The sequence below is a fragment of the Rhea americana genome, unplaced genomic scaffold, assembly GCF_003343005.1.
Source record: "Rhea americana isolate MKP2758 unplaced genomic scaffold, rheAme1 scaffold_272, whole genome shotgun sequence".
Classification (NCBI taxonomy): domain Eukaryota; kingdom Metazoa; phylum Chordata; class Aves; order Rheiformes; family Rheidae; genus Rhea; species Rhea americana.
In genome coordinates this window covers 1-14,991 of record NW_028186393.1, presented here as the reverse complement: position 1 = coordinate 14,991, position 14,991 = coordinate 1, and the positions used below count along the sequence as shown (strand labels likewise).

Sequence of the window (14,991 nt, the reverse complement as noted above, 5' to 3'; positions counted from 1 at the left end):
TTTTTTCTGTAGCTAAAGTACTAGCTTTTGGGGAAAGGATTATATAGAAGAAGCTGATGCTGAGAGGTCACCAGCTTCTTTGTAGGGAGGAAATGCTTTTATTTTGTGAACACTATTGCAAACATGATTTTCCTCCTTGGTTTGGAAAATAATGGGATTGTTTATATTAAAAAAAAAAAAAAAACTGCATTACTCCTTAATGACTGAAATACCTTTTTCTTGATGAACCAACAAACATTTAAGGTGGTATTTGAGATGATTATTTTTTCTGTAGCTAAAGTACTAGCTTTTGGGGAAAGGATTATATAGAAGAAGCTGATGCTGAGAGGTCACCAGCTTCTTTGTAGGGAGGAAATGACCTGACAGACTGCATTGAATGGAAACATGATTGTAAAATGTGGAAGACTGAAGGAGAATAAATGAGACAGAAAATTCTGGTATTGTCTTAATAGTTCAAGTTATCAAAAGACATGCTTACTTTTTAATTTGGAGTTAGTTGTGGTGGACTCAGCCCTCATTAAATGTGATAAGAGGTCAAAACTGTATTTTATTAAATGAGACATTTTTGCTTATGATAGGTAGTATAAAGTTATGTGAATGCAATACTGAGAATAAAGTAAATTTAAACCACATTCTGCTGTTCTTCTTTAGAAACATTCCTGCGTAAATACTGCAGTAATACTGTCATGCAGAGTGTATCCTTTCTTGTTGTATCCTTTTTTGTGCAATGTTTCCCGTAGCACTCTACCTCTTAAGTTTTCTTTCAGAGTAGGTGTGGGGAGGAGTTTACACATTTTAGAGCTTGAACTAATCTGGTAATCTTAAAAACAAAGGGCACTTTTTCAGGGGAAAGAATTAACAAGTTTTCTCTGTTGCTTGAATAGACATAATGAAGTTTCCTAGTCTCAAAATGTGGCCTCCACATTCTTCCTCAAAGGCTGTACACTTCTTTAATTTGCAGTCTAATTGTGGAACTGTGCTGACCTTGCACTGAAAATTTGTTGTTGTTTTTCTTTTGTAAAATATCTGTTGGTTTAAAAAACATTGCAAAGCAGTCTATTAAATTATTACAGTGTTGAGCTGTATTTTAGAACATTTAATGATTACTGTTGTCCTGGTCTATGAGAAACAATTTGTATTTGATTTACTTTAAACAATTCTTGTTTTTTAGAATAGAGAACAGAAAATCTAAGTGTCTCAAAGTGAAGTAATAGAACTTGGAATAGAATTATTAATCGTTGGTACTTTTTTGTTGTTTTTTAGATTGTTTTCTGCATTGCAGTAGTGTAGTTGCCAGTGATTTATATATTTTTTGTGGATTTTGTATTACATTATTCTGTTTAGATAATTTTAATATAAATTTGATACAGCCTGTTATATATATTTTTTTCAGACGTTCCATGCTATTCTAAATATTAAGCATCTTCCAATTTAGCTGTCAAAAGAAAGCACACACCCTTATTTTCTGATCATTCATATTTTTAACATGCCTTTATGATGTTCCAGGTTCCTTTTGTGTTCCATCTCTTTCAAGTATTATCAAGCTGAGAGAAGAAACAGTGATCATCAGGACTCTTGAACTGTGCGTAGTAGCATTCATTAACTATTTAAGACAGAGTATAAATTTGCTCATCTAAAAGATTCCAGTTGTCTTTAAACAGTCACAGGACTTATATGACAAGTGTATGTTAATTTGCTTGTAAAATCTCTAATAAATTATTCCTTTCTCTTCATTTTGCATTTTTTTTGTTGGGTTTGGGAGCGAAAGGGGGAGGGAGGAATGCACCTTTGTTTTTTGAAAAGTTAAATAATACAATTGCAGTTAATCGAACAACATGTTTGAGGTGATTCAGAGTATATATTTGTTGGTATCAGAGTGAATTCTTTCTACCTTGAGTATAATGTTCAACTGTTAAGAGTTTCAGGGTAAAAAGATGAGAAAAATCTGAGAATAATCTGATTTTACTGTAAATCTCTTTTCTTGCCATGGAAACCAAACAGAAATGGTGGACTGGAATGACGTTGAAGGAACTCTGCTGCATAATTAGCTGCTCTGTTTTTATTTCTGAGTAGGTCAGGAAAACTTCCCCTGACTGTGTGAGAATTTCTGAAGAGTTTAATGCCCAGAAAAGTTTAAGAAAGAAGTTAAGGAAAAAAAAATCCTAATAAATAATGTAAGGAATGTAAATAAAGCTAAGCTATGTGTCTGTCAGGGTTGCATTATCAGAGAACAAGTAGAATATTCTGCCAAATCCCCATAATCTATTAAAAAAAAAAGTCCTCAATCCAGTTGAGAGAACCCTCTTTTTTAAAAGGCAGATGCAAGCTTCTGCTCCCTTAAACCGCCTTCTTTTTTATGTACTCATTTACACTATTTTTTCTTCTTTTTTGGAACATGTTTCACTTTTCGATATTTCAGATGAAGTTACTACTTTTTTAAGAAGTCATATGGGGCTGCTTTCCAGATCACATGGAAGTAGCAAATACAGGCTTACTTCACAATCTGTTTCAGCAGTTACTGGCATATAGACACACCAACTTTAAATGTGAACATTTCTTATTTAATTAAACTTTTGAATATACTCACAGCATTATAATTTTGCACATATGACTGATTCATGTAGGTAATGTAATAACCAAGAATCYTACTCTAGTCCTGTAGTATGAATTGACTCCTAGTTTCCCATGTTGCAAGATCTTTGCTATATCTTTGCTATTTCAAGAATAGATTTCCTGTATATGACCTTGTGCGACTAGTCAGAATTTTCTTTGAAAGCCAGAGTCAGAAGGTTGTTCTAATATGCTTTTAATTCCAAACAGATCTGTGACAACTTTAAATTGACACAAAGCAGATTTTTTTTTTTTTTTTTTTTAATCAAGCAAAAAGGCAGATTTCTTCAGTGTCTTCAGCAGGAGCTTAATATATAAGGTCTAAGGTCTCTTTCCACTTCCAGCCTTATGGGTGGTGAATTCTCTTTGAAATTTAGGGACTTCACCCTATGAAAAGAAATTCTGGTTTTTGAGAAGATATAAATAACATTATTTGCGAAGTGGAGGTGGTCTCTATTCAGATGAATAAACTAACTAAATTATCTTTATGACATTACTAACTTGGAAAATTTGCCGAGATATTTAACAAGTATTACATAGTTTACGTGTGTTATACCTTTCACATCTTTGAAAGTTGAAAGCTAAGAGACGGCCTAACATCAAATTGAGAATCACTTTTCTGTACTGTTTTCTAGGAAATTTTCAACTGACCTAGTTTATTCCTTTAATGTATCTTCCTAGTTAATGCAAGAAAACATTTGCCATTGTAAATACTTTTTTACTGTAGTAGTTTGTTGCTTCTGTTCCTGTTACAGAACAGCAAATAGGTAGCTGGATTCCTGTGACTACTGCCTGAATCTTTTCCTCCTGGGTAGGAGGCAGCTTCTTGACTGAGATCTTATTATATACAGGCAAATATGTATTGTAGTTGCAGTACTGATTAGTTCCAGAAAAGAGAAATGTTATTCTGGTGACGGGACAGGCTCCATTCGCTACTTTGTGTAGCGCAGACACTGTGGCAACAATAAGGTAGAAAGCGCTAGTTAATCCTGCGTTGCTTTTGAGGAGGTGGAACCCTTCCTTGTGCTACTGCGTTTTCTGTCTGTATCTTGATGGAGCCGCTGTACCAAGCATTGTGACTCAGATTACTGCATGTAAAAAGCTACATACTACGCAAAGCATGCAGTATTTCCTAATGCGCACATTGGGTGACATGTGTAGAGCCAAGCTATTAAAATACTACATAAAAGACAAATATTTTTCAAAGCATTGGAATAGGGATGGCAGCAGATGGTGCTATAATCAAAGAGAAGAATACTCTGTAAAAAATAYTCTGTAATGCGATTTTATCTTGAATTAACATGATAATATGTAATAATTTTTTTTAAGCAGTTTTTATTTAGGCTTATAGCAGTTTCTCTTGAGGTAGCACAGTTGCAGAGGTGAGGTGAGCTGGGGCCAGGGGGTTGGGGCGTGCTCTCGGAGGGGGGGTTCCCGTGAGCCGCGCTGCAGGCTGGAGCGCAGCAGTGAGGAGCCTGCGCTGTCGCCGCCCCTGCAGGGCTCCTCCGCCCTGGCCTGACCGCCGCTGCCGGGCTCCGCTGGGAAGATGCTGCTGGAGTCTCCTGAAGGTGACGCAAATTAACCCCCAAATGTACGTACAAAAGTGTTACATATTTTACGTATGCTTATTTCCTGTATAAAGTCCCYGTAAGAAGTTTGTAAGGGACAGTGCAACGTTTCCAAAGAGACTGTTGACAGGAAGCAGAATTGCTATGCCTGTACAAAATCTGCAGCTGCTGAGAGAAGTTCTGTGGGGAAGGACTCGAAGATCCCATAGAAACTAAACTACTTTCCTTTTATAGCCTTTTTACCGTCCGAAGTTTCAGAAGGCCTACATCAAAACTCTCGTGTATTGCCATTCAGCTGAGTTAGGCGTTGCTTGTGTAGTTTGATGTGCACTGAAGTAAAACTGGGATAACACTCTGACTTTGGTCCTTTGGTCTAAAAAACAGATGTTGACTGGAGTTTGGCAATTACTGAATCTGTCTGGCTGACCCTGGAACCAGGGTTTGTTTATCTGCTTGCTCCTTAATCTGGCTCACGGGCTATAATAAACCTGAAAATGATCTGGGCTTTAAACCCTGGTTTAACCCTGTCCCTTCCCCTACCCCAAACAGCACCTGGCAACCCAAGGATAAATCTTCATAATGGAATATTTTTTGAAAGGTGAAATCTATAATTTATATCTGAGGAAATCTCTAACGTGTTGGCGAAGATACCAAGATATACTCTGGTGCCATGTGATCTGTACAAAATAATGAAGTTGGTTCTCCCTGCCTTGTAGCTTTCTCAAGATTTTTTTTTTTTGAGTCCCTAATGAGTTTTCAGCCAGTTGAAATACAGTAGTATATTGAATATCTAGAATGACTGAACTTTGTGCAAAACAGAAGCTTGTCTGGGCGTAATGCAAGAGAAAGATAACTTGGAATCAAGATTGATAGGATATTCTAAAAATGCTGAAGAAAAGATGTTTAAACTGTGAACACTATTTTTCCTGGGAATGTGTAATTTTCTTAAGATCAGGTAAAATGTAATCTTTGTGATGTTTTTGTACACTTGTTTTAAGATGTCAGCTACTGCTGCTGTTGGATTGTAATTCTGTATTAAATTTAAGATACTGCAGAGAGAGGTTTATTATTTTGATGCATATTATGTGATTTTTATTTTACTAAATAAGTATCACTTCAAGTATGGAAGAAAGTTGATGATTAAGTCAGTAATACCCAGTGTTGTCCTCCTCCTTTTAAGAGCAAATTTAAATACTGTTGCTAGCATCCTTAGCATTTTGAGGGTAGCAGCTGAGTTTCATACCACAGACTTTCTACCCAGCAGAAAATGAGCTGACTGCCTCCTGAGTTCTCAGGTTCTTCAAGACAGCAGTGGAGTTCTTCAGAAATAACAGGTCTCTCCCACATTCTTTGAATTGCGATCAACCAAACTCTCTTTACTTTCCTATGGAAATACAGTTGTTTTTTTTCCCCCCAAGTTTTAAAGCATTTTGAAGCTGGAGCCTTCAGAGTGTACTGGGGATTTCAGCATATCTGTTGTACTATTTGTACTGAAACGAGAACAGCCATAAACCTTATTTTAAAGAAATTAAAAAAAAAAAAAAAAAGAAGAAAGTATTGAGCTTTTTTTTCAAACACTAGGCCTTAGAGACAGTCTGGTCAAAATACATTATTCTTACTGCTTTGTAGAGCTTAGTTGCCATATATCTATTTTTTTGATTCGCTTTGAGAAAGCAAAAAAATATATACATACATACATATATATATATAAAAAATATACTTCCTTACAGGTAAATTCCCCAGGTAGCATTGATCATAGCATAAGCACCCAAGAAACAGGCAAAACTGAAGGTCTCAGTTCACCCTCAATGACTGAGACTTAAATGTGAGCCACTTTTTATATTATGTGTAAAAAGTATTGACAGTGCTTTGATTATTTGGCACCCTGATTGGGAGATGGGGGAGGGAAGGAGAGAAAAAAGTTTTGTGGAAATCTGACTCAAACTCAGAAAGTAGTTTGAGTGGGAGAAGATCAGTTTCTCTTGGCTCATTCCCTGTTAATGTATGTTCTTCCAATCAGGACAAAGAAACAACCTATCGCAGAAATGAAAGCATGGAGATGACAACTGCTTGTGGCCAAAACTTAACCTGTATGCTTTACAAAAAAATCGCAAGTTACCAATTTCATTAAAATTGCTTTGTTCACTAGTAGCAAAACAAGCTAAATTTATCAAATGATTCATTCTAAATAACTCTGGTTGCCCTGAGAAGTACACTGACAGCTGATAGCAACAGGATTTGGAAGCAGCAGCTACACTGTATAAACTGGCATAGCTTGCACTTGAATTCACTCCAAAGAGTGTAGCTTCACAGTCTGATGTGTGCTTCCTTTGCTTGAAAGAAAAATATGAGGGTTGTTTTGTAGAATTCACTTAACATTTTATATAAACTTCTGTTTGGATATTTGTGTCATAGCAGATCAGTTTTCAGCAGTACATTCTCAGATATATTTGTATGTTAAAAGGGGAGAGTCCCCCCCCCCCCCACAAAGCAAACCTGGAGACCCCTGTGTTTGTCCTTGACCCTTCACTGAAGTGTTTGGCAGCTCCCATGATACCATCCACAAAATCTCGTTATTCCTTCATTGCCCTGTGTTGTTTCTGTGTGTTTTAATAGCTTCTGACAAAGAATAGGCACTTAGGAGAAAGTAACCAGATTTTGTGCTGTTATTTAAGGGAACCTCCTGTTTGTGACATGTCTCTCTTATCTTGTAGGACTTGCATTTATCTCAGACCCCCTAAATCAATTTCTAAACATCAAGACTGCAAAAGGAGATTYTAAATAGTCTAAGGTAAACCTTAGACTAACTTCCCATTTGTTCTAAGCTGTATCTCTCTTTAGATGAAAGAAAAAAGAGGAAATGTTAATAGGCCTGTCATCTGTGTTAGTGTATATTAGGGCAATACGTTATGACTTGGTAGTAGAGTGGTGCTCACTCAGCCTATTAGAAGGTAATGCAACTTGTTTTCCTCCTTTCTTTGGTACCTTTGCAGAGCTCTGCACACCTGGGCATTGAGAAGGAGGCTTTTTGGTTATGGAGCTTCACAGCATTTGCAGTGTCCTGCGTTCCTCTGTGTTACGTTCTCTGGGGAGAAGAATGTCTCCTCATAAGCTGTAGCAGGGACCGAGGTTGCTTTTGGTTTTGAGTCAGCATAGTATCTACTGTATTTGAGGGCTCCTCTATGATTAGTGCTTATGCTTTAATGACGGTTATTATGAATGACAGATCTGTATATGTTAAACTTCCAAAATATCTGGATTTTGTTGAAAACTCACTGTAAGAGGTGCATCACTTTTCCAAGGCCTTGTCTCATGCACAAGTCATACTAACACAAACTAGAAAAAAGACCTCTCTCATGGATGAGAGATATAAAGTATGCATTAAAATGGAAAATGAAATGTCGATTTCAGTCTCTATAACTACTCCTCTGCCATTTAGGTATTGGAGGGGGGCATTATAATAATAAAAATACTACTTTTACATGCTAGAGGCAACCTGTACTAGACAATGCCTGAATTTTAACTTCAGAAACGCTATGTTACCATTAGCATGGGAAGTCAATATAGTTTAGGTAAACCAATTCTCAAACAAAATAACAAGTGAAGTTAAGTAAAGTTAAGTAAATAAGATGCCAGAGATAGGTAGGTGCTTTTAAATGGGTATTTCGTAATGTGTACTTTACCATCTTGCAGGAACATAAACGGGCAGTAAGGATAGCACAGCTGACCAGAGAAGACACGATGGGTATCTATTTTCTTCTGCTGGTTGTAGAGCTTTGCTGGGCCCAGTACAACCCCAACACTCAGCCTGGGAGGACGGCTATTGTGCATCTCTTTGAATGGCGCTGGGCCGATATTGCTCTCGAGTGCGAACGCTATTTAGCTCCTAATGGATTTGGAGGAGTTCAGGTATGTTGTTTCCTAGCAGTAGGTAGTAAAATTGCTTCACAGATGATAATTTGTTTTTCAGAGCAAAATGTTCAATTTAACAAAGGACAGGTTTTGAGAAAGAAAAATAGAAATTGGTAATGGRGTAGTAAATGCTGCAATCACATGTAAGGGTGAATTTATTTCATCTCTCCAAAGGGCATATGTTTCGTCTCTGTACTGTTTCATTTGGATGAATTAGAATTTCAAATTGCCAACTAAAGCTTTATTTACTGCTATGAAAAATAAAAGAAGGATCTACATTATCCCTATTTCATGTATTTCTGTTTATCTGCGTGATATTATTTAAATCAAAGGAAGCTTTTAAGAGGTAGACAAACATAAAATGAAACTATGACAGAGCTCCCAGAGAGAGTACCAGGGTGCTGAAGGTATTTTAAAAAAACAGCAATGAAGAAAACAAACAAAAAAACCCTAGGCTGCTCACTGTGTGCACCTGGACTGGCAGGTTTCTCTCTGAAGCCGGAGTAAGCCATTAAAAGGCCTGGCTTTGCAAGGATGGAGGGAGAGTGAGCAGGCAGAAAAGAGCTGAAAGCAAGTCTTGGTTGGGGTGGAGGTGAGGGGGGGAGAATCCAGGGCAGCCGCAGAACAGGCACGTGTCCCAGTACTGGCAGCTGGGTGCGGTGTTAGCGTAGGAGAGCAGTAACCTATCATAGCACTTCAGTTTGTTTGTTGGCTTGCTCTGGAAAACTTGGTGAGAGAGTGCCGCAGCAGTCTGCCTGTCTCCTGGAACCCGGGAGTTAAAAACTTGGCCTGGCAACTTTCATATATTTGTTTGTTTGTTTGTTTGTTTGTTTTAAATACATCCTTTCTTTGCAATCTCCTTTTCCAGCCTCACAGGCCTGATTGATTTTAAACTGATTTTTCAAACTATGGTATACTCCTGCATTCCTTTTTAACCCATGACTGTGAGAGCCACGTGGCAATCCGTGGCTCTCGGAAAGGAAGTAGGTGCAACTGCTGCTCTGTTTGCCATAAAGCTGTGGATGTAAAGTAAACTGTGTGCAAAATGGTAGGATCAGCCAGTTGTGCCCAGAGACTTGGAAATGGCAACAAAAGCTTGTCGCCCAAAAGTTTTTCAGGAAAGAGTGCACGAACGGAAAAAGCTTATYCAGGAACTGTGAGGAGACTCATTGCACGTACACTTTAGCCAAAATATTACAAAAATTACAAAAGAAAATGTTTTAAAGATGTTACCTCAGTTTATTGTTTTACAGTCAGTTCTTCTCTGATTTTGGACTATCTCTATTGACCTAACTGTTCGGATTTCAGACCCTTCTTTTGAGATATGAGGCCTAGGTCCCCAAAGATGATTAGGGATCTATGTCCATGGATGTGATTTTATGATATGTTTTTACCTGCTGAAAGTCTGTACCCAAGTCTTTTTCTTCTATTTTTTCTACAGTGGGAGTAGAGGATACGGAGAATCTATGTGGACTAGGTATTACGAGCTTCTTGGATTAAAGGGATCTGATTTCTTTATTTTTATGTTCTTTCTCTAACAATACTGAGCAAAATATCAAGTAAACGATAATCTGTACACTATTACCAAGAGATGCCATTTTATTCACAGATTTCTCCTCCAAATGAAAATATTATCATTACTGATCCCTGGCAACCTTGGTGGGAAAGATACCAGCCAGTTAGCTACAAGCTCTGCACACGATCTGGAAATGAAACTGAATTTAGAGACATGGTGACCAGATGTAACAATGCTGGAGTAAGTGCTTTGAAAACTTTGTGTTAATAGTGTAAGGATATAGATGCCAGCAAGTTTAGAAAGGATGACCTGGTAGCTTTGGAGCAGAGGTGTTTGTTTCATTTACTTGCATGCCTATCAGTTGGCCTGCATGCTGTACCACCACTGCTACATAGGTTTATGAAAACTGTCTGATMATTTTAATGAAAGTAGAATATTTTAAATACAGAGAGTGTTGGGGAAAGCAAGTGAACAGAAGTAGTTYGACAGGACAGGAGATAAGAAMAAGACATTATTTAGTCAGTGGTGCTGTGGGAAGTAGCTTCCCCAAGTTGAAATGTGAATTTTATTCTCTAGGTACATATTTACGTGGATGCAGTAATCAACCATATGTGTGGAGCTAGTGCTGGCACTGGCAACCATACTACTTGTGGAAGCTATTTCAATGCAAAGACTGAAGATTTTCCAGCTGTGCCATACTCCAGCTGGGACTTTAATGATGGTAAATGTAAATCTAGAAGTGGAAACATTGAAAATTATCATGATGCATCCCAGGTAAACCTGAAACAGTAAATATTTTTCATGTCTGTCTGCTCTTGGGCTGTTATTGCTTTGCTGCTCTTTGCTGTCAGACAAAAAAGACGAAACACCTCATGGAAAACCAGCCTAATCAGTTACGGAGGTTGATCAGAATAGCATTACTAATGTGAGCTCCGTTTTTTTTTAAAGRAATAGCTCTGCCTTTTTAGATACAGACAATGTGTTTGATACTTTACAAAGAGAGTTTTAAAGTTGTTAAAATTTAGGGATTATTCTGTGTTTAAAAGAAAGGTTAAGGTTGTTATTAATTGCCTCATTTATTATGTGGATGACTTCTTTGGTCTCAAGTTCAGGAGAGAGAGGTTAGAATTTCATAAAGAAAAGTCAGGCTAACACCTGGCAAGTTAACCTTGTATTTATAGTTTCCTCTTCTTAAAAAAGATCTGCTAGTTTGCAAATAAGAACTCTGTTCCTGTATGTCAGATTATAAGATCAGGATTGCAAAACTGCAACAGGGCAAGTAATTATTTTAGAAAAATAGATAGCTGTTTTRCTTGAACCATGTCTTGCGCCCCTCAAATGTATTTAATCTTTTTTTAATCTAAGTTTAGGAGAGAGGTTTTTTGTGGAGATAGAGGAAGGGAGACTTTAAATGTCCAGGAAATCTTGAGCAGTTCTTGAGTAGCATGTGAAATGTCAGCTCTGTGGTACATGTTGCAGTATAGGCTGAGGTCCCTCTCTCCAGGTGGATGTGCATAGCCATGGAAACTCACTGTAAAAGTTATTAAACGCATAACTGAATGTACTGAAATGCTTTTCTAAAATACATTTTTTTGATGAAAGTCCATGCCCATCATTTTGTATTTATAGGAAACAAAAACAAAAAAGGTCCAGGGAAAAAAAGATTTACTATTTAATAAAGCTATATAACTCAGGACTTATTAAAATTTTGAAATATCACTTCTATTTCCTCCATTAAAGAAGAAATAGATGCTATTGAAGAGAGTAATGAATTTGTATCTTAATAAACTGGAATAAAAATAGTACATCATTTATGTCCCATACTTTTACATAAAACATTAAAAACCTGATAGTAGATATAATGGTTTATTTCTTGTTGTATGCCTTCCACACTTACAGCTGTGTGGGCTGGCTGAATGCAGACTGCTTGATGCTCCTTTTATGTAGATGTAAATAACTATCCAAGGCACAAAATATTCATAGAAGACAATGACTAGTGGAGATTTTAYTTTGGCATTGTATTATAGACAATAAAATTAAACAAAAATATAATAAGATCACTTTATTTCATTTGTTAGTTGAAAAATATTTCATAAAAAAATTTTCWTATAGGTCCGTGACTGCCGCTTGGTTAGCCTTCTTGATCTGGCCCTGGAGAAGGACTATGTGCGCTCAAAAATTGCGGAGTACATGAACTACCTTATTGATATTGGTGTAGCAGGTTTCCGGATTGATGCTGCCAAGCATATGTGGCCTGAGGATGTGAAGGCAACTTTAGACAAACTGCACAACCTAAATACTAATTGGTTTTCTCCAGAATCTAAACCTTTCATTTACCAGGAGGTAATTATTTTTTCTAAACTCATTTTACAAGTATCCTTTTGCAGATATGCTGTAGACTSAGTCCTACGCTTGAAGCTGTGCTTGCTTGAACTGGGACTGAGCACCTATCAGACTGAAGATCTATAAAAATAGATGTTAAGATTTAATAACCACATTTTCAGATCGCTAATCTCTCTCCTAATGGTTGTASACATGCAAAATGCCTCATTTGTTTTGGACATTCTGAGCTGATAACCTGGAAATTTCAATTGAGATGAAATCTTGATTGATTTCAGAAAGAGATTATTTCACTCTGTGTTTTTTGYACTGTATGGCAATACAAAAAAATATTGTAAGTCTGGCAAGGGATATTAAGGACAACAAGAARGGATTGGACTAGATGATCCCAGAAGTCCCTTCCAACTTACCCGTTCCGTGATTCTGTATTCCCGGTACATAAAATTGCAAMAGAAAATGGCATAAACAGTGCTTTTTGAAATTTGAAATTTGTTTTACATCTCAGTTACAAATTCTAGTAAGAGCTGAGAAACTAGTRACTATTGGTTTCAGTCAGCAGAAGCTAAATTCACTAGACATATTTTATTAAATCAGTATGTTACYTATAAGGTCTAAGGTACAAATACTGCAATATACTTTAGCTATATCATGAAAATAAGAAAKGAACTGACCCGTGTGCTGGAAGCAATAGCATTGGGATCTAGACTAAAGATAAAGTTGTTATAGCCCAAGCCTTAATTATGCTATAGCAATCAGTGATGGTAATGAGGTAGGTGGTGGATATGGAAAAAAGGTCACCACAGCTGGGCTGAATTAAAGATAAATAAAATAGTTTTAAATGCAATTTTGAAAGTAACTGAAATAATTTAACAAGCTCAAATTATTACTCTTTCATAGAACAGCTTATAGGGCAGTTCATTTCCATCTTTGTTAGCAAAAARGAAAGTTTTCTTTTCCCTGTGCCAGGTAATTGACTTGGGTGGAGAGCCGATCACAGGCAGTCAGTACTTTGGGAATGGCCGAGTGACGGAATTCAAATATGGTGCAAAACTGGGGACCGTGATCCGCAAGTGGAATGGCGAGAAGATGGCGTACTTAAAGTAAGGGTGACCATCCTGTGACTTCGGCGGGATAATGCGACTGGATGTGCAGCTGGACRCGGCAGTCTCAAGCCTTTGTCTTTGTGTCTAGGAACTGGGGAGAAGGCTGGGGCTTTGTGCCTTCCGACAGAGCCCTGGTCTTTGTGGATAATCACGATAACCAGCGTGGGCATGGGGCTGGTGGAGCTTCAATCCTAACCTTCTGGGATGCCAGGTAAGAGATGCCGTTGTGTGGGGGATGCTGCTTTTGTGGGTTTTTCTCCCTGGCATGATGTCCCTTTCTGTATCTCATTACTTCTGGTCTTACAGGCTTTACAAAATGGCAGTTGGTTTCATGCTGGCTCATCCATATGGATTCACGCGGGTGATGTCAAGCTTTCGTTGGCCAAGATATTTTGTAAATGGGAAGGTGAGTTTATAAAGATGGAGATCAATTTTCTGCCCGTAAGGATCCAAAGAGAGCCMGTGAACCAGTCAAGTCCAGCTAAGCTTGTAAATCTTAAATGATTTCTGTGTCCTGTGCTGTTTGCACRYGTTGGAAATGCGGTGTTCTCTCTAGCTTTCCTCTCCAGTCTGTATCTCTGCATTTTCAGTACGAATGGTAAAAGTTCTCTTTTCAATGAAAGGATGTTAATGACTGGTACGGACCACCAAGCAACTCGGATGGATCAATAAAATCCGTTACAATTAATGCAGATTCCACCTGTGGCAACGACTGGGTTTGTGAGCATCGCTGGCGTCAAATAAGGTAGGGTGCTGTGGAGAAGCGTTCAGCAAAGGCAGTTAGTTTTGCATCGTGTTCTTTGTTGCTTCAGAGCTCTTGCAGTTACAGCAACAGCCATTCTTTGCACGTGCAGGAACATGGTTGTCTTCCGTAACGTGGTGGATGGTGAGCCTTTCTCAAACTGGTGGGACAACAACAGCAATCAAGTGGCTTTTGGACGTGGTAATAAAGGATTCATCGTCTTTAATAACGATGACTGGTAAGTCGTGGTGTTGAAGAGGCTGAGGGATGGTGGCTGTGGAGAGAYGCACAGYRCCTCAAGCGCGGTCTGACACAAAGGTGGTGTGTTRGGAAGGGGAATGTCTTTGCAACAGAACRCAGTCAGGTGAAGGAGATGTGATAACACRGAAGCTAAGGCTTAGGGGTCTGAAGTGAGTATCTGAAGGTGTAGAAATGGCCTGTTAGTGTTTTTGGTGCACTAGTCCTATTCTCTGCCTCTGTCTGTCTGGGAAACAATGGCTGTGGCTGGAGTCCTGCCCATGGGTTGGAGTAGGAGCAGCTGAAGTTTTGGCAGCTGTGAGTGAAAAGGGAGCTCTCACCTCTCTCATGCCATCCAGCTGGAACGAGCTGGAGATCTAATTCCTGCTAACAGTGTGTGTCCTGCTGTGAAGCTTGGTGAACCCTTTGATTTTGTCCCATRCTCCTTTTTTGAGGACTGGTGGTATCCCTACAGCCCGAGTTAGATTTCTGCGCTTGCATTCTAGACCTCCTGGTCTAGAGGGCCAAAAGAGAGGGCAGGGGGTTGYTACAGGGATAAACCAAGAACTCTCTCCCATTCAACTGCCCTTCCAAGTAATGGCCCTGGCATCAGATTTGGAAGTGCTTGAGGCAGGTTGAGATGCCTGTTTTGAAAACTCAGCATAAAGAGCATTCACTTGTTTTCACCTAGGCAAATGAATATGAATTTGCAAACCGGACTGCCTGCTGGTACCTACTGCGATGTTATTTCTGGACAGAAGGARAACAACAGGTGTACCGGAATACAGGTGTACRTTTCCGGTRATGGCATGGCCAATTTCCAGATTAGTAACAATGCTGAAGACCCATTTGTTGCAATTCACGTTGGTGCTAAATTGTAGCTCAAGCAAAATGTGTTTCTTCTCTCGGTCTGTACGTATACGATCGCCTTGTATTGAAGGATGAGTAACTCTCTGGATCTAG

At 38.4% G+C, this 14,991-nt stretch overlaps 2 protein-coding genes across 11 annotated transcripts in view; both read left to right on the top strand.

Annotated features, from left to right (window-relative positions):
- The window catches only part of RNPC3 (RNA binding region (RNP1, RRM) containing 3), an 11,896-nt gene extending 10,163 nt beyond the window's left edge, over window positions 1-1,733 (top strand). The window contains exon 11 of one of the 2 annotated variants that reach the window (XM_085308263.1): window positions 1,507-1,733. The gene's annotated coding sequence lies outside the window, so the exon portion shown is untranslated. Of the gene's footprint in view, window positions 1-651 lie in introns of both variants that reach the window. The other variant, XM_085308264.1, reaches the window with a different exon arrangement.
- Window positions 1,734-4,064: 2,331 nt separating this feature from the next.
- On the top strand, window positions 4,065-14,985 carry LOC146594020 (pancreatic alpha-amylase-like). 9 transcript variants are annotated; one of them, XM_085308258.1, is made up of 15 exons: window positions 4,065-4,201; window positions 5,443-5,512; window positions 5,909-6,003; window positions 6,199-6,268; window positions 6,893-6,969; window positions 7,872-8,087; window positions 9,700-9,846; window positions 10,183-10,380; window positions 11,719-11,949; window positions 12,913-13,046; window positions 13,138-13,260; window positions 13,356-13,455; window positions 13,673-13,794; window positions 13,904-14,029; window positions 14,720-14,985. In XM_085308258.1, the coding sequence occupies exons 6-15, from the start codon at window positions 7,920-7,922 to the stop codon at window positions 14,907-14,909; spliced, it is 1,539 nt and encodes a 512-aa protein (XP_085164384.1). In that variant the 5' UTR covers window positions 4,065-4,201; window positions 5,443-5,512; window positions 5,909-6,003; window positions 6,199-6,268; window positions 6,893-6,969; window positions 7,872-7,919; the 3' UTR covers window positions 14,910-14,985. The 9 variants fall into 9 exon arrangements, with proteins under 9 accessions (XP_085164384.1, XP_085164385.1, XP_085164380.1 ...); XM_085308259.1 differs by lacking the exon at window positions 5,443-5,512; XM_085308254.1 differs by lacking the exon at window positions 5,909-6,003.
- The last annotated feature ends 6 nt before the right edge of the window (window positions 14,986-14,991 follow it).